The sequence below is a fragment of the Macadamia integrifolia genome, chromosome 6, assembly GCF_013358625.1.
Source record: "Macadamia integrifolia cultivar HAES 741 chromosome 6, SCU_Mint_v3, whole genome shotgun sequence".
Lineage (NCBI taxonomy): Eukaryota > Viridiplantae > Streptophyta > Magnoliopsida > Proteales > Proteaceae > Macadamia > Macadamia integrifolia.
This window is the reverse complement of record NC_056562.1, coordinates 13,545,336-13,570,783: the sequence shown is the minus strand read 5'-3', so window position 1 is coordinate 13,570,783 and position 25,448 is coordinate 13,545,336. Positions and strand designations below refer to the sequence as shown.

The following is a 25,448-nucleotide window of genomic DNA, read 5'->3' as shown; positions in this document are numbered from 1 at the left end:
AACAACAATCCTTTGTCAATGCCATTTATTGCAGGAATGATGTTCATTGTTTCAAGCAATGGTGAATTGGCAAGGAAAAATTTAATGAATTCCAATTCCATTTTCATGCCAAGGAGTCTAGACATATTCACAACACGAAGTTTGTTGAATGTACACTCCAACTGATCCTTTGCTATTTGTTGATCCAAGATAGGAACTATCGCATCTCTCTTAAAGCACCAGAGCTGGAGTATTAAACAATTTCAGAACAAACAATCGTAAGAAGGTAAAAAAGAAAAGGAAGGGTGATAAAATGTAACTTACATGGATTTCAAGCTTTTGCAAATTAGGGGAGCTTTTAAGTAACCAAATAGCAACTAAAATATCTTTCATATCCTCTATGTTCAGGGCAAAGCATTTGCTCTTCAAATGATCATAAGTAGAAGGAAGCCTCCGAGGCATATCACCAATGGCTAAAGACTATAATAGGACGCAAACATAAGTAAACATAAAATAATTGCGAACCAATTGCTGAGTAAATATGAAAATCACAAGATTCTATTACCTGTAGATACCAGCCTCCCATGACAAGCTTTTGAATACCTGGTAGAGAGCCAAGAATGTTGCTAAAATTGCAAGTTCTTCGTTGGTCAGGATGAACCGCTGTTGTTGCAAAATGGCTTGCATAAACTAAAAACCTTAACTCTTTGAGGTATATAGAAATGAATTTTCCATAGATCCAAAAGTACTTGAGTTTCAGATTGCTAAGTTCGATACGAGTAGGACCATCAATATCAATCAATGCCAACCCTTCTAGTTGAGGGCAGGTAGAAACCAAACATTCGAATGCCGCATTAGAGAGTGTAACATGTTTAAAAGCCAGAGTTGTGAGACAGCTAAAGCCTCTGAACATCACAGGAAGTATGATTATGCAACCAGCCATTATTAGATGAACCAGTTTTTTAAAGGAGAATAAACATGGATGGACATTATGACGCTCGGATTCAGAAATCAGAAGTTTAAAATCTCTGATAAAATTGACAGAATATAATGAGAGGTAAAGAATCCAGCTGTCTATATCTGAACAGGTTTTTAACAGTGAACTAGAGATCTGAAACGTTAGAACTGGACCTCTATGAAGTAGGAGAACATGATTAACAATTTGCACAAGTTTATCATGACCAAGTGAACCAACAGAAACTGGTATACAATCATCATGGAATATGAGATGTGGAACTGAAATGCATTTGTATCTCCTCTTATTTGTGGTCTTCAATGGGGGCTATTTTTATCTCATGTTTGGACAAGGGGTTTTTCTTTGTCAAGTTTTATTCTGAAGATAACAGAAATAAGTTCATATCTTTGGCTCCTTGGTGGTTTGCAAACAATCTCCTTCAACTTGGTTTATTCGAATTGGATAATGAAAACTCTGCTAATGAACTTGAGTTCGTCCTCCCAATGAATGCATGTTTCTAATATCCCCTTGGACTGCTTCAACCTCGAATCTCAAAGTCATTGTCTCTTGTGTCGGACGGGTTCTTGATCTAGACCTTAACCATAACTCTCTTGGTCTCCCCTCTAGGACGGCCCATGTGAAGATCTCATTCAGGAAAAGTTGTCTGATTTGCCTCTCCTTTAGGATCCGTAGACCATTGCATGAGTAAGGGTCCGTTTGGTATCGTTCTTATTCCAGAAACGCCGTTTCGTGTAAAAAACGAAAATTTCAGTTTCTGTATTAAAACGCAGTTTTTAAACGAAAAAAATGGTGTTTCAAAATTTCAGATTTTTATCGGGATTTTTTTTTTTGTAAAATGGAACGAAACTGGGAAGTTTTGGAGTTCCGTCCAATCTCGTTTTTTCAATTTTTTTTTTTTCACTTTTTATTCCAAAAAAATAGAAACGGACCATAAGTGCATCAAACAGAAGATTCTGTTTTTTTGTTCCAATAGAATGAAAAAACTTCAGAAACGTTTTTTTAGAATGATACCAAATGGAACCTAAGTCTATCAAGTTCTAGCATGAACTTTTTGCTTTATGCCTCAACTACGGCAAGATCACTCATTCCGTCCAATCCTACCCTGCTCTGAAGAGGGTACCTAAACCGTCTCCTCTACCTGGGAGTCAATATAGTCAAGCCACTGTTGTCTCTCTGTTGGTGAACTTACCCTAGGTAGTCTCAATCCTAGCCCCCACCTCTCCAAATATTTCTCCTACTTTGCCTCGCTCACCATTCCCCTATCTCCTCTTGTGGCTGCAAGTCACATTCTCTCCCCACCTCTTCTTCTCCCCCTACCCCTGACCCCCTTTTGCCTACCTTTGGAGGTTGCCCCATCTCTAGGGCACCTTGTGCTTTGGAACCCTTGCTGGTCTCTAAGGGGCATACTATCCCTATCTCTCCCATTTCTCTTGACGATACCTTTTGGTCCCTCCATATCCCACCCTTGGACCCCAAACCCCTTGAGAACGCCACTTCCACTTTTCCCTCTCTCCTCTTTGATTTGTTTTTTGGCATTCCTGGTCTTAGATCCATCACAGATACTTAGTACGTGGATACTCCATTTTTCCTTTTGCTGCTACTGAAGCTGTTAACTGTACAACTGCCAGGCCCCCCTCCCCCTGAACCCATGGAAGCGCCTCCTGTGACCAAGGATATTAATCACATCCTCTTTCAAAGGGCTAAAAATGTTACAATTCACCAATACTTTTTATTTGTGGTCCTGAAACTTTTCCTGCAGGCTCTACCTCTCACCTCTCGTCTAATGTCGTGCATCCAACTACCAATTCCAGCACTTCCAACCCTTCTCTTCTCCCTTCGAAGAGAAAGAGAGTCGTATCTCCTGAGGAATAAATTGTTAAGGGTTTTATTTCCTTACTCTCTAAGACTGTTGCTAAGTCCAAAAACCATGCTACTCTGTTGAAGTAAGTTGAATCTTTTCTACAAGAGAGGGAAGATCAGTCGGAGATTAGCCTCATAGCGCTACCAGTTCCCATCTTATTGTAGTTGAGGATGAGGTGATCCACAGAGGGTGGGAAGAACAGACAAATCCGGACCAGGTAGCTGTATCTTTCCCCTTTTCATCTTTCTCTATATACAGGTATGTTTTCTTCTGTATGCATTTTGGTTTATGCTTAGCTTGGTTCAATCATGAATTCGTAATCTACATCGTTGCTTTATTCTTAGGTATTATTCTGCTGCCTATAATTTAGTTTTATCTATACTTTCTGTTGTTTTTATCCTTTGTTGTTCGCATTGTAACTGCTGTTGTTGGTACTATCTATTTCTATTTGATCTCTTGACGTGTGCTTGTGACTGTCTTCTTATGGTTTATTTCTTTTTGTGGCATTTTCTCTATATTTACCTCTGTTTATCCTTATTAGCTCTTTTACCTCATTGATGCGCTTGTTTCTTTCTATTTCTTATGTACTTCCATGATGGCTGGATCTTTAAAAATCTTTCATTGGAATTTGTGTGGTCTCCATGGTAAACTGACAAAAAATTGTTTGGTCTCTCACTGTAGACGTTTATTGCCTAATATTATTTTCCTTTACGAGACTAAAATAAGGTATCGCTATTCCTTTTTTTTGTAAAGGATCACCCTTCCCTTCTTTTTTTCAAAGATTTTAACAGGTCTAAGTTTTCTAATAGTGAGGGCTCTAGGGGTTTGAAAGGAGGTCTTTGGATTCTCGTTTCCAACCAGATTTCCTTCTTCATGTTTGCTTTTAATTCTAGTTTTATTGCCATTGAAATTTTGTCTGGGAATAATAAGTGGATCTTAATCCGTGTTTATGCATCTCCCACAACACACCTCCGATCTCAATGCTAGGAAAATCTTCTTTCTTTTTTCTCCTTTCTCTCTCTTCCCTTTCTTTGTTTGGGGGATTTTAATGAAATACTTAAAACTGATGATAACTTTTGGAGGCTCCCCCTTTAAACACGACCCCTCTTCCCTTCTCTTGGATTCCTTGATCTCTACCAGTAACTTTGAAGAGATTAAACTCCTTGATAACCATTTCACTTGGTAGAACAAACAGAAGCTGCCTAACCTTATTAAGGAAGCCCTAGACAAATGTTTTGCTACTCCCTATTCCCTTACCTTATTTTCCTCTACTTCCATATCCAAAATCTCATCCATCAGCTTTGACCATAACCCTATCTTCTTATACAACTTGCTCCATCAGCCAAGACCCAAAAAACTTTTTCATTTTCAAGATGCGTGGGCTACTCACGCTGTTTGTGTCCTGCTATAAAAGCTATCAACTACTCTCTGATGAGAACCTTATCTCCAAACTTGCTAGTTTTAGTAGATCCCTCTCCAAATAGAATGTCAATACCTTTGGGAACAGTAACATACTTAAAAGATCTCTTCTCCAATCTCATCTGAATCTTGAGAATCAACTCTCCCCTCCTTGTGATGAAATTCCTCTCTCCAATAAGATTAAATGGGTATCGGATGCTAAAGAATTATTATGGTATAAGAAATCAAGACACCTCTACATCTCTGAGGCTGCTAGAAATACCAATTTTTACCATACCATTACATATTCCAATTATCAGAAGAGAAGGATTGACTCAATTTTATCTAGGGAGGGTGACACCATGTCTAAACCTAGTGTTATTGCCTTTACTTTTGCCTCTCACCTCTCCACCATCTTCACTACTTCCAACCCCCTTGACCCTTCGTTGATTGAATGTCTTTTTCACCCTCTTTTAACTCAATCTGAGCTCTCCCTATTTCATGGCATCCTCTCTTTCAAATAAATACAGCAATCTGTGTACTCTATTGGCGCTTATAAAGCTCCAAGAGCTGATGACTTCCAAACTTTCTTTTTCCATCGTTTTGGGACATTTTTCAACGGGGTGTCCACAACTTTGTTACCACCTTTTTTATAGATATTCTCTCCCTGGGGCACGAATCATAACTTAATATGCCTGGTTCCAAAAAATATTTTCCAAAAAAAAGAGAACTCCGCCTTTGTGGAAGATTTGAAATCCATAAGTATGTCCAATGTCTCCTATAAAATTATCACAAAAATTTTGACCTAGAGAGTCAATTTTGTTCTTTATCAACTGATTTCTCCTTTTCAATCAGCTTTTGTTCCTGGGAGATAGATTTCTGTCAACATTATCATTGCCCAATAGATCTTCCATCACCTAAAGAGGATTAAAGGTAAGATCGGTTTTGTTGCCATTAAACTTGATATGGGGTTTCTTGAGAGGAATTTTTTTATTTCCTTGGTTTTGGATATAGATGGGGGGATATGATCAGTTGTATTATGAACTCCTCCTTTTTCTCCATCAAACTTAGAGGCATTGCCTATAATTTCTTTGAACCCACTCGCAGAATTAGATAAGGATGTCCTCTCAGCCATTCGTCTTTATTGTAGCCATGGAAGGACTTTCTCCTCTCTTAAACGCCTAAAGAGACCTTAATCTTTTCAAGGGTATTAAGGTGGCTCGAACCACCCCCGAGATTACTCATTTGATTTTTTGCTGATGACAAATTTATCTTCTGCGGAGCTACCACTAAGGATATTTCTACTATCAAATGTATTTTGAAATTTTTTTTTCTGATTCTTCAGGACTAACTATCAATCTGCATAAAAGTGGCATTGCCTTTAGCTCTAATGTGTCTGCCTCTTGCAATTCCAATATTTACAAATTGATTGAAATCAAATAAATTGGTAAAAATTCCACCTATGTAGGAACCAATCTTTTTCCGACAAGGGCTAAATGTAACAGATTCTAGCATATAATGTCTCAGTTGGGGAAAAAACTTTCTTCTTGAAAAGCTAACCTCCTCTCTTTTGCAGGAAGAATGGTGCTCTTACAATATGTCCTTTTCTCTATCCTATCCTATTTTACGTCTTGTTTTTTATTTCCTAAGATTAATTGCAAAAGATTAGATTCTATCTAGTTGAGATTTTGGAATGGGGATTGTTAAAATGAACAAAAAATTTTATTTAATAGGATGGCACAAGATTTGCACTCCTAAATTTGTTGGGGGATTGGGTCTTAGGAACTCTGAAGCTTAGAATTGAGCTCTCCTCTTGAAACTTGGATGTAGAGTTTTTTCTAGGGGAGAGTGCTTTTTTAGGTTGATTCTTTGTGGGTCAAGGTGCTTACATCTAAATACATCCCCAATAATTCCGTTTTTCATCCTTCAACAATGAAGAAAAATGGATATGTATCGTCAAATAGCATTGTAAGTATTTTCCCTACTCTCTTTATGATGCTGAGATGTAAAATAGGTAATAGTTGCAGTACTGACTTCTGGAATGACCCATGGATCCCGAATACCCACTGTTCTCTTGCTACTTTACAAATCCATCCCCCACACCCCTTTTCTTCCTATAAAGTTAATGATGTGCTTAATGGGAACTCTTGGAATACCAGTATTTTTCTATCTTTTCTCCCATTATTTCTATTAATTGATATCTTAAAAATTCCCTTAAGCTCTCAATCTGGTAACTGGTGGTGCCACCTTTAAAAAACAGGAGTCCGAACAACTAAATTGCTACTAAAATTTTGAATTCTAGTATGGTTGCTAACCAAATTAGATTCTCCAATAGGTTTACATGCTTATCTCTTCACTCACATTGATGGCTGTACTTTTGGAAACTCTATGTAAATCCAAATTTAAGATCTTGGAGATTCTTTTGGAAACATATACATCTAAAATTTAAGATCTTCTTTGAGACTTTCCACGGAGGCATTCCCATGAAGGATTTATTGAGAAAATGGATACATGTCGATCCCACTTTTTGTTTGTATCACAACCAACCTGAATCTTTGTGGCATATCATTTTCTCTTGCGAATTCACCAAAATTATTTGAGCAGCCAGCCCTTTGGTTCTACATACAGCTTTTCTCTGACTGCGTCATCTTTCCAAAATTTAATTATGTACTTTTTTAATTCTAAATCTATCCCTAGAAATACTTTGAATAATTTTTTTTCCACTTTCATTATTTTATAAGGTCTTATAAGAATAACATAATTTTCAAAAAACAAAAACCAAATCCTTATAAATAAATTTCTCTTGTCCTGTGGTGGATTAATGCTACCCAACCTTATTCATCCAAAATAAAAATGCGCTATCCAACCTAAAAGTCAGGATCTGCTTCTACAGCAGGTATTTCACAACTGAACCTTTGCTGTTTAATACACCAAACTCAACTTTTATCATCATGATTTGTGCCATTGTTTCAAACCCTTGTCTTAATATGTGTCGTTGGGCAAGTTATTTCTTATTTAAAAGAAAATGTCTCTCACTTGTATCCGACTACTTGATGATAGGAAATTTTGTTGAAGGCACATAGAGTCTGTAGTAGGCTAAGCTGAAGGGGTGGAACATCAAGGAAGTTTGGAGCAACTCTGACGATTTACAACACTTACTTTTTGACCCAACAGCCACCTCATGGCCTTTGAGCATAGCAACTTTATTTTTGGATGTCTATAATATTTCACAAAACTTGTCTTCTTGTCTCAGGTGGTGTTCTTTTGGCCAAGTTAGCCCACCAAACTTTGATCAACAAATCATCTATGCTTGTTTGTAATCCTTAAAACATTGTTATTACTCTTCCTCTTTAATCTTAATTTTTTTTCCTTTGGAATAAAAAAAAAAAAAATGTTAACGTCGCTGTCATGGTACCATTTCTATTTCAATTTGATGTAGTCCTAAACTAAAATTTGGGTGTTCATATGATTTTCTCATCTAATTTATGAAAAACTGAAATCTATATATCTAAAAGACTGAAATAGGAATAAAATTTAATTGTTACCTGGGTTGCAGCCGTAGTTAGTAACATGCATTTTTATCATATTCGAATGTATTTTTTTTTTAGTAAATATATATTTGAATATTGTTTAATTGATACATATATATATATATATATATATTACATATAAAATATCGGATATGAAAAAATACACGTTTATTAAGGGATGCCAAATTAAACACGTGTTTTTCTGTATTTAGCAAATTTTGCCCCACCACCTCTCTCCCGCCTCACTCGTCCTTCCCTCTTCTCTTGCCCACATACCTCTCCCCCGCCTCCCTCCTCTCTCTCTCAAAACAATGAAGCCTTTGCAAAAACATAAAAAAGAGAGAATTTTATTTAAAAAAATTAGCGATTTTTTATTCATTAAAATATTTCAATTATTTTAATAAACAATTTCAAAACAGCCTTATCAACGGTTTTAAAAATCATGAATCAGATTGGTGAATGATTCGAATCGGTCCTGACCCACTCCACCTGGAATAAACCAATTTTTATACTCAATGCCAAAAGTTTGTATTGGAATTCCTTTTTTTTTTTTTTTTTTTGTTGTCTTCTTCTTAGAGGCTATTTAATTTCTTTCTTACATAGTGTTGTTGCATTGTGTGAAGAGAATTATAAGCAATATAAAAAACTACAATTTGTAAAGGTTTTATTACTATGGTAAAGCACTATAGTGTTAATGAAAAGACAAGAACTGCGTGTATCTCCTCGGAGTGGATGTAGGAGGCTTGTTCTTTTTTATTATAAATTGTTGTTGCTTTCTTTCTCACGTACTCCATCATCCAGATTTTTCTCTCTCTCACATAGTAGTCCATTTAGTCGTGGTCATAAATTATTACTATCAACTGAAAACTATATAGGTTTAGCGGCACTTTCAAAATTTACCACTAAATGTTATATGGGTAAGAGAATGTTACCTACTTGCATGACTAAAGTATCAGCGTTCAGACCAATGGGAGGCCTTGTGGAGGTATGTTCGGCGTAGAGGCAGCGCAATCTTTTTGTGCCGTCCTGTGTCTAGGCGTAGATACACGCAAACAGGTAACGTTCTTTATTCCATGTTATATATAACGTTTGAATAGATAATTGTTGCCCATAAATTTTTTTAAAGGACTTATACTGAGAAAGGTACAACTGCAGTGAAAAACCTCGAACTTTCAATTGTAGGGAAAGAACTGTCGCTCATTATATTCTTAGCAGTAGTTATATATCACTGCCTTTAGTGGTGGAATCAAAATACTGCGGTATGAGAAGGGCTATCCATTTTATTGTTGAACTGATGGTTAGTTTTATAATTTATTTTTCCTTCTATTTTAATTTACAAAGTCCTTGGAGCGATCAAGGCACAAGGTGAACATCATTCCATCTAATTAGAAGTCAAATCACCATTTCGAGTCTTAGGAAAAAGCTCTAGCACGCTTGCGCACAATAGACGGTCGGTTTATTTGCACTTAAGTCTATGTTCGGTTGTAAGAGGAATTAAAGGGAAGGGAAGTGATTTTTCATACTTGAAAAAGAAATATACATAATCGTTACCCATGTGACATTAGCATTAACTTCAAATCATTCCATATTTAGTTATAAAAGTTTACTTTATTTTGCATCTAAAACCATTTGCTATAATATGTAAAATAAATATAATATGTAAAATAAAAATTACATGTAAAATATATCATTACTAAATATGTGATTAAAAAAATTAAGTAGTTTATACAATCATGTCACGTAATGATTATAAACATTTCTTTTCGATGGAGAGGAACAGTGTATTTGCACTTAAGGCTATGTTTGGTTGTAAGGGGAATTAAAGGGAGCGGAAGTGATTTTCTGTACTTGAAATATAACCATTACCCATGTGACATTAACTTCAAATCATTCCATATTTGGTTGTAATTTTTATTTTATTTTATTATTATTATTTTTTTTTTGTGCATCCAAAACCCTTTGGTATAATAATATATAAAATAAAAATTACATGTAAAATATATCGTTACTAAATATAGTTAAAAAAATTAAGTAGTTTACACAATCATGTGGCGTAATGATTATTAAACATTTCTTTTGGATGGAGAGGAACAGTCCAATATTTGAAGACGATCACACGGAAATTCTAAGATAGTTTAGGATCTAAACTTTCTCCTTATTTCATATGCTTGGGGTTTGCCTATGTACCTCTGTTATTGTTGGACCTTCCTAGCCTCCTATTTTTCTCTTCCCTCGAATAAAAAGGAAACAGGAAAAATAAGGGAACCAAAACAGTACTACATGCACAGATTGAGAATCAGAGTAATATATCACTTTACACAGCTCTTAGGAGTTCCAAATAAGTATACATCTGCAATTACATAGATGAAGGTGAAGGTGAAGATGACAAAAGAGATTACAATTGCATGAGACAGCAAGCATTGATGTTGTCAACATTTATCTGTTTCAACTTCATACCAGTACATAATAGCATAAATAATTTAACACGACCCTGGTCCAAAAGGGTTTGAATGTCTCGCAAGCCTTGGCAAGTAGTCCTGTTTAAATAGTTCAAAAACCATAAGTTTGTTGCAATGTAAAAGAAATAATATTTAATATTTCAAAAGAAGATTAACTTAGGAACTAAGAACACTTAGAATAGTTTTATCCCATTGTGGAACGATATCTTCAACTCCACATGCATTGTCTTCATTCCTCTAACCGAAGAACAGAAATCTGTAACACTCTAGAATCAGGAATAACAACTATAATGAGCAACTAATACCTACAAGGACATTTCATTTAATTCTGTAATGACCTCTCTCCATGAACAAAGTCTCAGTAACCTAGAGAAATGAGAGCAGATTAGAGAGATCCAACGATTCTCTATCTTGATTTCATGGTTTCACCTTCACTTCAAACCCTTATCTCTAATTCTCTACTCTGCAGCTTAAATTCTCCCTCTGATATAAAAAACCCCTTACTCTTTGATTCCCTCCTCACACTGAACTCTTTGTGAATTCATTATCTTAAGATCTCTAAAGTTTTCACAAGAAGGAAGAAATATAGAAAATGAACAAGTAATAGCTAGGAAAACACACTGAACAAATGATAATGACATGGGACATGGGGAAAGTATGAAGATATCCATAATTGGAAAGAGCATATCACAATTTTTTAGCACATATATCACATTTGGTGGTGATCATATTAAGTACGAGGTTTTTTTGCAAGTTACCTATAGATATATATATATATATTTTATTATTATTATTATTATTATTATTATTATTATTATTTTTCTGTAATTGGAGGATGTTATTTGCCATTGAACATTTCAAACAGCTGATCTTGCAATCATACAATATCGCTATAATTCTGAATGATAATTTCTTTTGGGCTTGATATTTAAGTAAATTTTTCTGTCAAATTATATCACAAAAAATCAAAACAATAAAAGTAATGTCTATGATCAACTCCTCTCTTTGATCAGACGCAGAAGCTAGACATTAATTCAAGGAAAAATAAAAAGGACAGTTGCATCATCTGATTCAATAGATATACCATCATGAACCAATGTGCACGAAATTGTTCCACGTTTTGTGATATAAGATTGCATGGCAAAAGTAGATATAACACAGTATATGTTATTGAGACCAAAAGTCGATATTAAAAAAATAAATTCTGATGAAAAGGAGTCAAGAAAGTCTACGACACAGACAGTTGTGATTATGGGTGTGTGAGGTAGACAAGGAGATGCTCCACCCACAAACAATCTGTTAGCTGAGCTTATGGCTATGTGAAAAGTTCTAAGCATTTTATCTAGGAACCCATATTGGACGTAGAATGTCTTGCCGACAAACATGGGCATAGCTGATCTGAAATCAACCTTTGTGAAGGCCATAAGCATGAGCTGAATGTCTCCACATACCAGATGTGTATACTCATGTTGTTCAGCCATGCTGACCACATAAGTTACAAGGGGATTGAACAAACTATAGAAATAACAGCCTCATGCTTCAAGAGGTGCTTGCAATCAATGACCTGAGTAAAGAGAAAGAATGTTCTTAGGAAGGAACCCATGAGCAGGATATAGTGAGGATGATGCCTTCTTGAATGACAAGCTCACAAGCAATTAAAAGAAAAGAATATAAAGTAGCTAATTAAAGAATTTGGTTTAAATAAAGATCATGCTCGGAAATCACAATTCAATGTATTACAAAATTTGTACTTGAGACACATAGTTGACATCAAATGGAAGGGCAAAACATACAAGTACGTTTAGCCAGTTAATCATAAATCATTTAACAAATCATGCATTTCATATTCTTGGCATAATTGATCAGCATGTTTTAAGATAGGTAAAACTTATAGACCTCACAATGAAAGATGTAAATGAAACAAACTTTTTAATTTGACAAATGATAATTGAGGATGCTTATACAGGAATTGTAAATTCTTTGGAATCCATCGAGCAAAAAAGATGGAACTCTAGAATTAGGAGAACCAAGACTAATGCAACCCAAATAAATAAATAAATAAAATAAAATAAAATAATAATAATAATAATAAATAAATAAATAAAAGGTCATGCTTACTTAAATAATATAGCACACCGGCTTTAATTTCAAACGAGCATCAAACAACCAACAATTGTGAAGTTTGTGCTCTAGAATCCAGATCCTTCCCACCTATACAAGATTTTGATTAGATAAAACAGAAGGTATAATCAGATAGCCTTTTCTTTTTGTTAAATCAGCAACATTAAGGGGAAGAAGGGCTATGGAAATTGGGAGGATATAAATACCAGAAAAATGAAGAAAAAGAGAAAAAGAAGGAACAAGAAGAAAGAAACCATTGCAGTTTTCATACATAACCCTGTAGTAGTTCTCTTACATGTCCTTCCAAAGAGTTACAAAGAGATTGAATAAGCTACAGAGATACCAGCCTCAGAGTTCAAAAGTTGCTTTCAGTCACTACCCTGTCAAAAGAAGAAGAATGGTCTTAGGAAGGAACTCATGAGCAAGAATATAGGCAAGGATGAGGCCTTCTTTAATGACAAGTTCACAAGCAAATGAAAGAAAAAGAATATAAAGTATCTAATTATAGAAAATATGGTTAAGAAAAAAGATCATGCTTAACATTCACAATTCAATGTCTTATTACTTTGTACCTAGACATAGTTGACATCAAATGAAAGGGCAAAACACACAGGTTCATTTAACCAATTAATCATTTAAGAACAATACCCAAGTCTGTAACCTTGAAGAGCCTAATCATTTAATTTGTCTGTAACCTTAAATTCTATGTAGTCACTCTTGACATCATACAACAAAAGAAAAAACAAAAGAGATTAAATAATAAAAAAATTGGGGCTATCGTTGCCTCAAAGCTCGATTAAGGCTTCACCGTTTAGTTGAATCGTCAAAACTTGATTAAGAAAAAAAAAAAAATTCTTTTCGACATAATAATTCTCCAAAACCAGAGTCAGAGAATGTAAGTGATGGAAAGAGAGAGTCAGAGAATGGAAGGGATGGAAAAAACTGATGGCGGAGGGAGAAGGGAGAGTGGAGGTTAGATGGGAGAAAATAAAGTTCACATTATGCATGTCCAACCAAGACTCACGACATTGTGGAACATTTTCTTTATTGTATGATGTTTATACACTTGTCTCAACTTGAAAATCCAGAAAGGGCCTCTCTCGACATAAGGCTTCGAAGAAACCGATGACAGAAAAAAGCCAGAAGAAGAGGAAATAAAAAACCAACCCTAAAATATCGGACTAAAATCCTGGACAGATTACCACATTTCTTGAATTTAGGTCAAAATATGGAGATTTTAAATATCTCGATAACCAAGCCACTTGAAGGCCTGAACTATTGGTCGAGTGGGGCCCCTAGGGAGGCCAACCGATTCCCAGAAGCTGGGCCTTAAATGATCAACAAGTACGAAGATCTGGGATCTCAACTTGCTGCCAAGAAAATTTAATCTTCAAAACAGCAGTCCCGCAACCCATGTTTGAGTGTCTTAGATCAGCAGCACAGCAGCCAATGGAGGGCCTCAAGGAATATTTCAGCAGGTCTCAGGTAGACTCAAGTATGCACAGAAAATATAAAACTGAATATGGGACAAGAAGGAGAATCAATGGATAGAAGAGGGATGGGAGAATCAAACTATTCCTTCCTCATTCAATCGAGGAGATCTCATCCAACAGTTCAAGAACTTAATTTGAAAACGACGAAATAGAGTAAAAAAAAACCTTTAATTTGACAACATGACAACTCTTGCTTCCTCATCCATTCACTTTTGCCACCACCCCATGATCATACACCAAAAAAAGTGATTCTGAATTCTTTTGAGCAATTTCATTCTGTAATCCTTGCTCTAAGTTACGCTTCTATTGAGTATACTACCCCCATTGGACCTGCATGGCATGACATAACTTGGTTGCAAAGCTTCTGATAATATGCCTCCTATTCTAGCCTCCCCTGATTGGACAGAAGAGCAGAATCCATATCTTTCTAGAGGAGGTTACATCCATTTCCTCACAACCACTTGAATGGTTGCCATTGCTGCATTTACCGTATATAACATTCCCTGAAATGCCCTTGGAAGTGTTCGGCCACTAAGCTTATTTATCTAACATTGCTTCCAGCACCGATATGAAATCCTCCTAGGCAATGCTGAAATTTCTGTTATTTTTCTTCTTCTATACACACTGCACAACATCCAAGAAAACTTCCTTCTAAAATAGCTTACCTCTTTGACTGAGATGGCAAGAGTGTCATACTCTATGACAGTCCACAATGCCTGAAGGTTGAACATTAATCAATTGGAATGTTCACGGAAGCAACTCCAATTTTTCTGGCAAACATAACCAGCCTTTTTTTTTTTTGGGGGGGGGGGTGGGTGGAGAGAGACTGCCAAAGAAAATCACAGGCCATGATTACTAGTTTCAATAAGCAACATGAATGTTATCACCAAATCATTAAGATCCCATAGAACAAAGAAAAAATCAAGTTTTTGTCACTAGTTTCAGTAGCCAACATGAATGCTCTTTAACATGTGCATTTGACCTGTGACACATCTACCACTAAGATACATTTAACCAGAACAAAAGGGAAAAAGAAGGGCAGGGTTGAATGAGGCTGTAGCGGTCATCAACTTGGATCACTTCTATTAAGTCTTAGGGTTCAAGTACACAAATTTCTGCTTGTGGTGAAGCTCTTTTCAATCGAAGCAACTCTTTCAACAACAATCCTTTGTCAATGCCATTTATTGCAGGAATGATGTTCATTGTTTCAAGCAATGGTGAATTGGCAAGGAAAAATTTAATGAATTCCAATTCCATTTTCATGCCAAGGAGTCTAGACATATTCACAACACAAAGTTTGTTGAATGTACACTCCAACTGATCCTTTGCTATTTGTTGATCCAAGATAGGAACTATCGCATCTCTCTTAAAGCACCAGAGCTGGAGTATTAAACAATTTCAGAACAAACAATCATAAGAAGGAAAAAAAGAAAAGGAAGGGTGATAAAATGTAACTTACATGGATTTCAAGCTTTTGCAAATTAGGGGAGCTTTTAAGTAACCAAATAGCAACTAAAATATCTTTCATATCCTCTATGTTCAGGGCAAAGCATTTGCTCTTCAAATGATCATAAGTAGAAGGAAGCCTCCGAGGCATAGCACCAATGGCTAAAGACTATAATAGGACGCAAACATAAGTAAACATAAAATAATTGCGAACCAATTGCTGAGTAAATATGAAAATCACAAGATTCTGTTACCTGTAGATACCAGCCTCCCATGACAAGCTTTTGAATACCTGGTTGAGAGCCAAGAATGTTGCTAAAATTGCAAGTTCTTTGTTGGTCAGGATGAACCGCTGTTGTTGCAAAATGGCTTGCATAAACTAAAAACCTTAACTCTTTGAGGTATATAGAAATGAATTTTCTATAGATCCAAAAGTACTTGAGTTTCAGATTGCTAAGTTCGATACGAGTGGGACCATCAATATCAATCAATGCCAACCCTTCTAGTTGAGGGCAGGTAGAAACCAAACATTCGAATGCCGCATTAGAGAGTGTAACATGTTTAAAAGCCAGAGTTGTGAGACAGCTAAAGCCTCTGAACATCACAGGAAGTATGATTATGCAACCAGCCATTATTAGATGAACCAGTTTTTTAAAGGAGAATAAACATGGATGGACATTATGACGCTCGGATTCAGAAATCAGAAGTTAAATATCTTTGATAAAATTGACAGAATATAATGAGAGGTAAAGAATCCAGCTGTCTATATCTGAACAGGTTTTTAACTGTGAACTAGAGATCTGAAATGTTAAAACTGGACCTCTATGAAGTAGGAGAACATGATTAACAATTTGCACAAGTTTATCATGACCAAGTGAACCAACAGAAACTGGTATACAATCATCATGGAATATGAGATCTGGAACTGACATGCATTTGTATCTCCTCTTAGTTGATAGAACACTGGTTCTCACCACGTCTCTCATTGACAAATGAGAAAAGATGTTTTCTAGTATATTTTCTGGTAGATCACTCAAGATGTCTATAGTTGAACAAGAAGCCATTTCCGTCCTGCAATGGTTAATGGTTTGGTAAATACTTTGTTATTGAAAAAACAGAATTTTGATATGATAAAAGACTATAGCAAACCAAGGAGAGCTCCTGCTCCTAGCAACAAAACAGCTATTGCAAGTAATAATAAAAATTCTTATATTAGCAAAGAGGAACAGTAAGACACATAAGATACAAGAAAATGGCTAAAAGTATCTCAGATCCCTAAAGCATGGGACTTAAAACCTTCCATAAAGCATGAAACTTAAAGCTTTCTCTTTTCTCACAGGACTCCAACAAGGCAACAATCATATTGGAACCCAAAATCTGAATATGGAGCCAGTCATAATGGTTTAAGGAATTGGAATTGGAATTGGAATCAGAATTGGATCAGTAAAAGCAAAAAATCAATGAAGCTAACCTCCGTTAGCAAGATTCCCAAGTTTATTGAATAAAAAAATATTTACAGACTTATGGAGATCTTTGCTACTTCCTGATTCCAATATCTAGGGTTTCAACAGACAGAAAATGATCCCGTCTCTCTCCACTACTTTCTTATGCTTGTCGGCTTGCCCTGTTTCCTCAACAATTGAGCTTCTTCAAACAAATTCTTACACTCAACCCGTTTGTTGGACCGATTGCCACTTCATTGATTCAGGACTTCAACAAACTCTTCAATACTATCTTACTTTATCAAATACATAATAACCCCACAACTAAAACAACTTGTGACCTCAATGTACAAAGAACGAGAAAAAAATAAGGGAAATGAACTAAAAAGGAGAAGAAAAGGAATGGAAGGAACCCTTACGAGTGCCAGTGACGAAAAGAGTTGAAATTTGAGGACAGAATGCTGCACTTTCCCCGCAATATACACTAGAATAACTTGTAATGACTTACTTTATTTTGTATAAAATCTAGGAAAAGAAGACTTGCAGTAGAAGTGAGACTAGCAGTTACTAAAGATCGTCTACACAGAAGTTTTGTGCTGAATCGATGATGGCAGTGGCCGAACAAATTTGAGCAGTATGGCTCTTTCTACCGAATGAAGTGCTGATTTTGGTATGTATGGTTTTTGGGTCTGATGAGGAATTTTGGGGATTGATTTTGGTAACTTTGGGCTTCAAAAACTCATTAATTGCATACCACTTCTAGAAGAATTTTTTATTTTTATTTTGGGAGAAAGAATGCTGTCCACAGCCCCTGTTTTCATGGGTTGAGAAAAGATGCCCCTGCCCCCCTGAAAACAAAGGTTGTGTGTGGGCTTGGGGAATGCTACACGGGCATCATTCCTCCTCCTTTTATCATCTTTCGTTCTCTTGTTCCAGCTTCTGTCAAGTAAGCACTGTTCTTCAAGTAATCTTTTGATTTGTTCAGATCTTCTATAAGGTTGGATCCAAGATTTTTTCGGATTAAGTTATTCAGCCATCCGATTGCATTCAAAATTTCACCAGACCTTCAAGAATCCTAGTTTGGAAAATTTTGGACTCTTTCTGACGGCTGGATCTTGACATATTTGCAAAATACCAATTTTACACTTCCCTTCTCAGAACCTGAATCGACTACTACTGTTTCTGTCCTTTGAAAACTACTGTTTTGTTTCCTGTTTTGTGTCTAGACCTCAGTTCTGTTTTCGGAGATCGATTGAGACTATTTGACATAATTTCTGAACCTAATTTGGTCTGGACATTACCATAATATCCTCCCTCTGATTGCTGTTTATTAATTCCCCGTGTTAGCTACTGTCTTCAATCCTGTCTTGGTATTGTTTTACTCTGTAAATCAGTACTACATTAGGGGCCCTAATTGTGGTTAAAGTAGTGTTAGATATGTTTATTTATTTTTCCATATTTGAAGGTTGGAGGGCTTTTAATATGTAATTCCTACTCATTGAGTTCTTTAAATCTCGGGATGATACTTGTAGAAGGCTAACAGCTGAAATAATTGTTGTTATTTGTTAAACCAATATGATCATTAGCATTGGCTGCGGCCAGTAGCCAGTAACATTCAAGCATGGTCATAACCATCTCGGGTTGCCTACATGAAACACTCGGCTGCCATTCCATTGTGCCCATGGCTTTATCATATGTTAAAGCATATACTTTTTTCTTCAGTGATCCATGTCCCATCCTTTTCAGAGCCTCTGACTAATGACAGTTCATCCTACCTAATGTATTTGGATTTTGGTGTTAGCATACCATCTCAAGCCACTGCCATATTTTTAAGAACCAATTGGAGTTTAGTTTCTTATCATTATATAACCCTAAACCTCGATGGACATAATCTTAGACTACTATCAGGATGTGAATATTAATGTAGGCAGTGACCGAAATTTCCTGGAATATGAATTCGAGCCTAAATGGAAAATATTAATATGGGAGCAACTTTTTTAGAATAACCACTCCTATTAAAATCATGCAGCCAAATTTAGGTACATGATCATAACAAACATTGCTATTTTTCTAATTGATGAGTGAATATAGTCAAAACAAAGAAAGGAACCTGAGAGGGGAAATAAAATCCACTAGTCAACTTTCACAAATTGCCCTGATCCCTATTTGGCTCTGGATTAGTGGTTCATATCATGGTTTCAGACAATATTTTTTTCTTTTCTCTTTTTTGGCAAATAGAAACAAAACTCTAACCTTTTTGGAAATAGATTACGAAGAAAACTTTCTCTAACTCTTACAAAGTTGACCCAATTAACTCGAGGCTTACTTAAGATTTTACTTAACATTCAGATGATACCGATGGTATCTAGTGCTAATAATTTCTTGGGAAACCACCAGCAGGAGGCTACTCTGATGACTAAAGAACTGTTTTTCACATCTTATGAGGACATCAAACAAAAACTGAAATTTAAAAAAATAAATAAAATAAATTGAATACTGTGTTTTCCAGCAAGAGATAGAGCGATAAAAAAGAGCAACTTCAGAACAGTTCTAGAGACAGATATGAATAGATAAAAAAAGCAGTACAATCAGGCCCAGAAGGATTTAAGGAGAACCAACTATCTGATCTTATGCAAGCGTCCAGATGAAGACCAAAACAATAGCAGTAATAGAATATCCAATAATAATAATAATAATAATAATAAAGCAAAAAGAAAGAAGTAGAAAGAAGAAACTTGTTCAGCATGAACAGTATTTTGGTTTCCCCATCAAGCCATGGTAATAAAACCCCATCAAGCCATGGGAATAAAACTTTTCTCCAACCATGAAAGAAAAATGAGATTAACATATTGAGATAGCGGAAAACATTGGAGAAAACGTAATGAGAATAAGATGGCACTGCTTGGATCTGAACATGGTTCTCTTCAAGTCCCTGAAGTCATCTCACAAAATTTTAGTAATACTAAAAAGTAAGTTATATTATCAGTCCTGAAAACACATACAAATTTGGATGGGAAAGAATGCCTTAAAAAATATCTAGGATTCCTTCCCATCCAAATTTGTATGTGTTTTTCATAGGTGATACCATAACTTTTATCGTGTACTAAAATTTTGTGATATCGTTTCAGGGCTTGAAGGGAACCACAACCTTAAATCAAAGCAGTGCCACCTTATTCTCATTGGAAAAGTGATTAATGGTTGCAACTGGTCACTCTGAGATCGGAGATGGGGATTCCTGCGTCCTTCTCAGCAGATCGGAACCTGAAATTCAGTCTGGTTTCGGCTTCAACCTGTGATCAGTCCGGTCTTGAAGGTTCTGCTACTTGTTTGAGGAATCGCAATGCAGAAGCACTCGATTGCTACTACTTCTCTCGTTCAGGCTTTCAGAGAGCCCCAGGAACCCAGCCCAATAGGTCACTACAGGTACCTTCCGCCTTTCTATCCGTTCTCTCTTGGTTTTAAACCCTGAGGATGTGAGTGTCTGGTCATGGCACCCTTTTGCCTTTGACATGGAGAGAGAGAGAGAGAGCGGGGGTAAGAAACTGGTATGGTACTATAGTTGAAGGAAGAGAGAATGAGTTAAGGTTCATCATTGTCAAAAACAGGGAGTTTCATCGGATGCGGCTCCTCTGTTGCCTACGCCTGCCCATAGTTACTTGGCGACCGATAGGTGTTTAAGTGGTGATCTAACGGTTACGTTTGTATCCATCAGAATAGAAATGCTGCACAAAGAACCATAGGATTATTGTTTGAACATGTGTCAATCGCCCAAATAGTTATAGACAAGACTTGAGCGATAAATGCTCGGGAAAGGAGCCCGACCCGATGACCTCATAACCATGCTTTTGGCTTGCTTCAATTGTGTTTCCCCCCTCCCTCATTGGGCACTAATCTCCCCTAAGCGGATGCACGTCTGGCCAGCTTTAATGGTGATACCGATCAGATCTACGAACTCCCTAGCAGTCGGGAATCCTACGGGTAGGGTCATGGTTCTACCCCCAGATGGAATGCCTATCAAGACATAAAAGCACATAGGCGTAATGGTAACCTCGCCAACAAAAAGGTGGAAAGTGTGAGTACTCGGCCACCACCGCTCTACGAGGGCCCCCACCAATGCCGGATTAAACTTCTGGGTCTCTACAAGGGCTAGCCGGCACAGATAGGTATCATCAATCATCTCCTTCACCCTGTGAGGGACCCTATGCCAAGACTGAACCATGTTCGGATGACCATAGGAGGCCAAGGTAGGCGGCTCCTTCCCCTCATGCTAATGGAAATAATAAATAATTAATTAATTAAAAGAAGCAGTAAAAAGCAAAAACAATACAAAACAAGAATAAAAGTTGATCAAAATAATGAATGAAATGTAAAGACTTACCCAGGAACCTCATATGGAGTTACAAATGTGATTCCGGCTATTGTGAAGGGTTTGCCTAGAATACCGGTATAGCTCTCCTCCCAGTGGGAAAGACTGTTGCAACTCTTGAGCTAAACCTCTCCCAGAGTCTTCCTCTTCCTCTTTTCAGCCATATTTTCAAAAATTATAAGAAGCCCCAAAAAGTTTCCCAAATTACACAAAAACCCCCAAGAATGTCAAATTCTCCAAATAGCTCCTCCTTCAAGAACAAAATGAATATCTTCAAGAACTCCAAGAGCAAAATGATAACACTAAGAACAAAAGGAGAAATTTCAAGAAAAACCAGAGGGTTCCAGGAACTCACTTCACTCAGAAAAGTTATAATGAAGAATGAATAAGGGAGGGGACCCATTTTACAAAAAAAAAAAAAAAAAAAAAAAAAAAAATTCCGTTCTCCCAAAAAAAAATTAATTTTTAAGATTCCAAATCAGCATCAAGAATTAGATTCTAAACCAAAAATCAAGAATCAAGGAAAAATCAAGAGGAGACATAATTTACCCAGCCCTAGGCGGCCTAATCACATTTATCCGACCCCAAGTGGCCCAATGTTGTTAATCTAGCCCCAGGAGCCCTTTTTTCTTTGAGTCGGATTTGAGTGGCTCGATCTCATGGACCAAATCCCTGAACTGACACATGTGAAGCCCGGCTAAAGAAGATCCAAGCATTAAACATTTTTTACTTGTGGCAAGATTGAAAGAGCAACGAATTCCTCTCTAATAACCATCGGTCCCAGATAGTCCAGATTTGCTCGAAAGACCCAGCCTGGAGACCATATTCCCTGAACTGGCACATGCGAGGCCCAGCTAAGGAAGAATCAAGATCAAAGTGCTAACATTTTTTTGCAGGATTAGAAGAGCAACGAATTCCTTTCCCCCAATTGGCAGCCCAGACAAAGTCCTAAGACTTTAGAAATATTATCTGTTGCATTTTTTCAACTCCATTATAACTGAGCAAGATGATGGCAATATATGCTCCGGGTGACAAAATGTGGTCACTCTTTTCTTTGCCCTTTGGCTATTGGTACAGGCCTCGACCAAAGAGGGGCATTCTGTAGACACTTAATTTTGTCACCCCTCCTCTAGCTATGATGAAATATGGATCTTGGAAGTGACTTTCGGCTTCCAATCGACAGAGATGGTGATGGAAACATTCCCTATCTGAAACCCAAGAAATCCCCACATGGGAGGAAAGGGGTCCAATTTTTGCTTTTTATATACAAAGGAATCCGGTCAAGATGACTGTATAGATGAATAGTGCCTAAAAATATTATTCTGACGATATATGATATGCCAAAATCGGAGTAGCAAATCTCTTGTAATCATCACTAGAAAAACCCATAATACGTGGGTTTTCCACAGGCTTTCTTGAACGTTTTTGTCAAGAGAGGCTTTTCTTGATGGGTTAAAGAAGTTCAGGGAGGTGATCGGACATCGGAGGAGGACGTAGGGTGGAAGAGATTGAGGGTAAAATGGTAAAAAAAAATGAATAAATAAAGAATCACTGTTTTTGGTAGTTTTATAAACCCAAACTTGATTTTGGAGATTCATGTTAACTGAAACACAAGTTGGGTAATTTTGTAAAGTGAAACATAAAAGTGGATAATTTTTATTTATTTATTTATCACTTTTCACTCTCCTTCTCAGCCTCTTCTTGTTAATTTTTACCTCTTCCTTGTTGCTTTTCACCACTTTTCTGCAGTGGACCCTTAACCCCCTTTTATCACAACCACCCCTCTGCCCTTTCGAATCCTCTATACTGTTTTCTACAAAACCAATCTTGGGAAAATTACTTGATTACTCAAAATTAGGTTTTAACTTACAAAATTACTCACCCAATGTTTATGTTAACAGATCCATCCAAATTGAGTTTCGGTATTACAAAAATACCCAAAACAGTGCCGCACCCTCACTCACAATCCATTTTTTACATTTTTTCCCTTCTCTCTTCAACCCCTCTTTCATTACCTCACAACATCTTCCTCTTCACGAAGAAGAAAACAAAAGCCATCACTGCCAACAACGTCACTCCACCTCAATGGTGGCTCTCATGACTAGAGTTATCAATTCGGCCGAATAATTCGCGAATTATTCGGCCGAACCGAATTTTTCCGAATTTTATCAAAAATTCGGACCGAATCCGAATTAAAAATAAAATTCTTTAAAATTCACGACTTTTTCAAAACTGAATATAAATCGCGAATAATTCGGACCGAATCCGAATTAAACCGAATTATTCAGTTTATTTAAACATTATTTAAAAAAAAAACAATAAAAAATTTTTAAAAAAAGAAAAAAAAAACCCAATAAGCTTTTTTGACCGCTCTTTTGACCGAATCCTTCAATTAATCATCCGAATTATTCCGAATAATTCTCCGTCCGAATAATTACCGAATCCGAATTTGTTAACTATGCTCATGACCAGACTACACCCACTTCGCTTCTTCCTCCTGTCAACTTCTCTGTTACTTAATAGCAACTTTCATTTGTTTTCTCACCAGAAATAATGGTAGCTATGAAACAATAGTGAAGAAATCCGTCGGAGATGACTCGTATATACTGCAATTGTGTCATTGATTTTGAGTAAAATGCCATTTTCGTCACTTGCAGAGAAAAGGTCAATCCAGCAACAAAGCTTTACTGGAGGTAGGAAGTGGATCAGAACTTGAAGAGGCTTCACTCGCTTTTGTTCGGTGCCGATATCGCTCTGGAAAGAAGAGATTTCTCCTCCGCCCAAATCCTCGGTCTCCGTCTCCTTGGCTTCCTCTACTCGCATAGGCCTTCATCCACCCCATTCGAAGAGAAGTTGCTTCAAAGATCGACACCGCTTGCCTCTCCCTTGTTGCAAAATCTGATCGGTAGATTTTTGTCTGCTTCTACCTTAATTTCAAACTCGAATTTGGTCGTTACTGGTTTTTATGTCTTCCTTGCAAGCTGAATGTCCATTTGGTGCTTTTGCATACTCAAAAGTGATAGGAGAACAATTCTCCCCCCTTCCACGGTCTAGCTCTGCAACGATGCTTTGACCCAACCCTTTCGCATCACCGCAATATATCACCTCCGCAGATACACGTTGAAACTCTCAATCCATCGTTGGGAGTAGAAAATTTGCAGGTCATGGATGGCTTGAGAAGGAGGTGGGTCATGGTGGTTGGGTTACAGCAGGGATAGGGGTGGAAGGGGTTGCAAGGGAGGGACATCAAACATGGTGTTGGTTATGGAGGTGGACTAGGACTGGAGCTACTTGGGTTCCTGAAAGTTATTTTTTTATTGTTATTTGTGGTAGTGTTGGGGCAAAGCTAGGGAAGAAGAGGGCAAAAAAGTCAAGAAGGTATAAAATGGTGAGGATGATACTGTTTTGGGTAGTTTTGTAAACCCAAACCTAAGTTTGCTTATTATTGTTATCTGAAACATAGAGTGGTTAATTTTGTAAAGAGAAACCTAAAAGTGGGTAATCAAGTAATTTTCCCACCAATCTTTCCTGCATCTTCAAAACCCAAAACTAGTGATTAAAATTCCCTAGTCAGGTTTGCATGGGTTATTCCTTCGCCTGGTACTCCGTTCGTGGATCCCCTCACTAAACCCTACTCCACCTCTCTTGTTTCCCTCTTTGGCGCTTTTGTTTGCTACCCTAAACCTCGTTGAGATCGGCTTTATCTTATTTGTGGTTTTCCATAGGGCTATTTTTATCTCCTATTTGGACAAGGGGTTTTTCTTTGTCGAGTTTTCTTCTGAAGATGAAAGAAATAGGATCATACCTTTGGCTCCTTGGTGGTTTGCAGATGATCTCTTTCAACTTGGCTTCTATGAATGGATGCTGAAAACTCTACTAATGAACTTGAGTTCGTCCCCCCTCCCCCTGTGGATGCATGTTTCTACTGTCCCCTTGGACTGCTTCAACCTCGAATCTATCAAAGTTGTTCTCTCTTTTGTTGGGCGGGTGGTTCTTGATCTAGACCTTAACCATGACTCTCTTGGTCCTTCTGGAACGAGCCTTGTGAAGATCTCATTCAAGAAAATTCAGTTGGTTTGCCTCTCCTTTAGGCTATGAAGAGGGTACCTAAATCATCTCCTCTGCCTTGCAGTCAATACAGTCAAGCCACCGTTGCCCCTCTGTTGTGAACTTACCCCAGGTAGTCTCGATCCTAGGCCCACCTTTCCAAATATTTCTCCTACTTTGCCTCGCTAACCATCCCCCTATCTCCTCCCCTGGCTATGAGTCATACTCTTTCTCCCCACCTCTTCTTCTCCCCCTACCTTTCCCATTTCTCTTGAGGATACCTTTTGGTCCCTCCATATCCCACTCTTGGATAGCTGCCATCTTGTTTTA

At 37.0% G+C, this 25,448-nt stretch overlaps 2 protein-coding genes and 1 long non-coding RNA gene across 3 annotated transcripts in view; all 3 read right to left on the bottom strand.

The window, feature by feature from the left end:
* LOC122082074 (F-box/FBD/LRR-repeat protein At1g13570-like) overlaps positions 1-20,283 on the bottom strand; it is a 20,632-nt gene extending 349 nt beyond the window's left edge. Inside the window, exons 1-4 of the mRNA XM_042649568.1 lie at positions 16,206-20,283; positions 545-1,232; positions 304-459; positions 7-224 (exon numbers count right to left, since the gene is read on the bottom strand). Of these exons, the coding sequence (XP_042505502.1) occupies positions 7-224; positions 304-459; positions 545-1,232; positions 16,206-16,327 (1,184 nt within the window). The 5' untranslated portion in view covers positions 16,328-20,283. The remainder of the gene's footprint in view (positions 1-6; positions 225-303; positions 460-544; positions 1,233-16,205) is intronic.
* LOC122082431 lies at positions 10,034-14,626 on the bottom strand. The gene is made up of 3 exons (XR_006141314.1): positions 12,620-14,626; positions 12,322-12,414; positions 10,034-10,281 (listed from the first exon to the last, which is right to left on the bottom strand). It is a non-coding gene; the product is annotated as an uncharacterized LOC122082431 (long non-coding RNA).
* Positions 14,645-16,212, bottom strand: LOC122082430 (F-box/FBD/LRR-repeat protein At1g13570-like). The gene is made up of 3 exons (XM_042649988.1): positions 15,518-16,212; positions 15,277-15,432; positions 14,645-15,197 (listed from the first exon to the last, which is right to left on the bottom strand). Exons 1-3 carry the CDS (start codon positions 15,893-15,895, stop codon positions 14,910-14,912), a joined length of 822 nt encoding a protein of 273 aa, XP_042505922.1. The 5' UTR covers positions 15,896-16,212; the 3' UTR covers positions 14,645-14,909.
* Positions 20,284-25,448: the final 5,165 nt, after the last annotated feature.

Coding starts and splice junctions, on each gene's coding strand:
- LOC122082430 (XM_042649988.1), bottom strand. CDS start 15,895: ATGGCTGGTTGCATAATCATACTTCCTGTGATGTTCAGAGGCTTTAGC. Junction 15,433..15,517: donor TGGGAGGCTGGTATCTACAG/GTAACAGAATCT, acceptor GTCCTATTATAG/TCTTTAGCCATTGGTGCTAT. Junction 15,198..15,276: donor TGCAAAAGCTTGAAATCCAT/GTAAGTTACATT, acceptor TTAATACTCCAG/CTCTGGTGCTTTAAGAGAGA.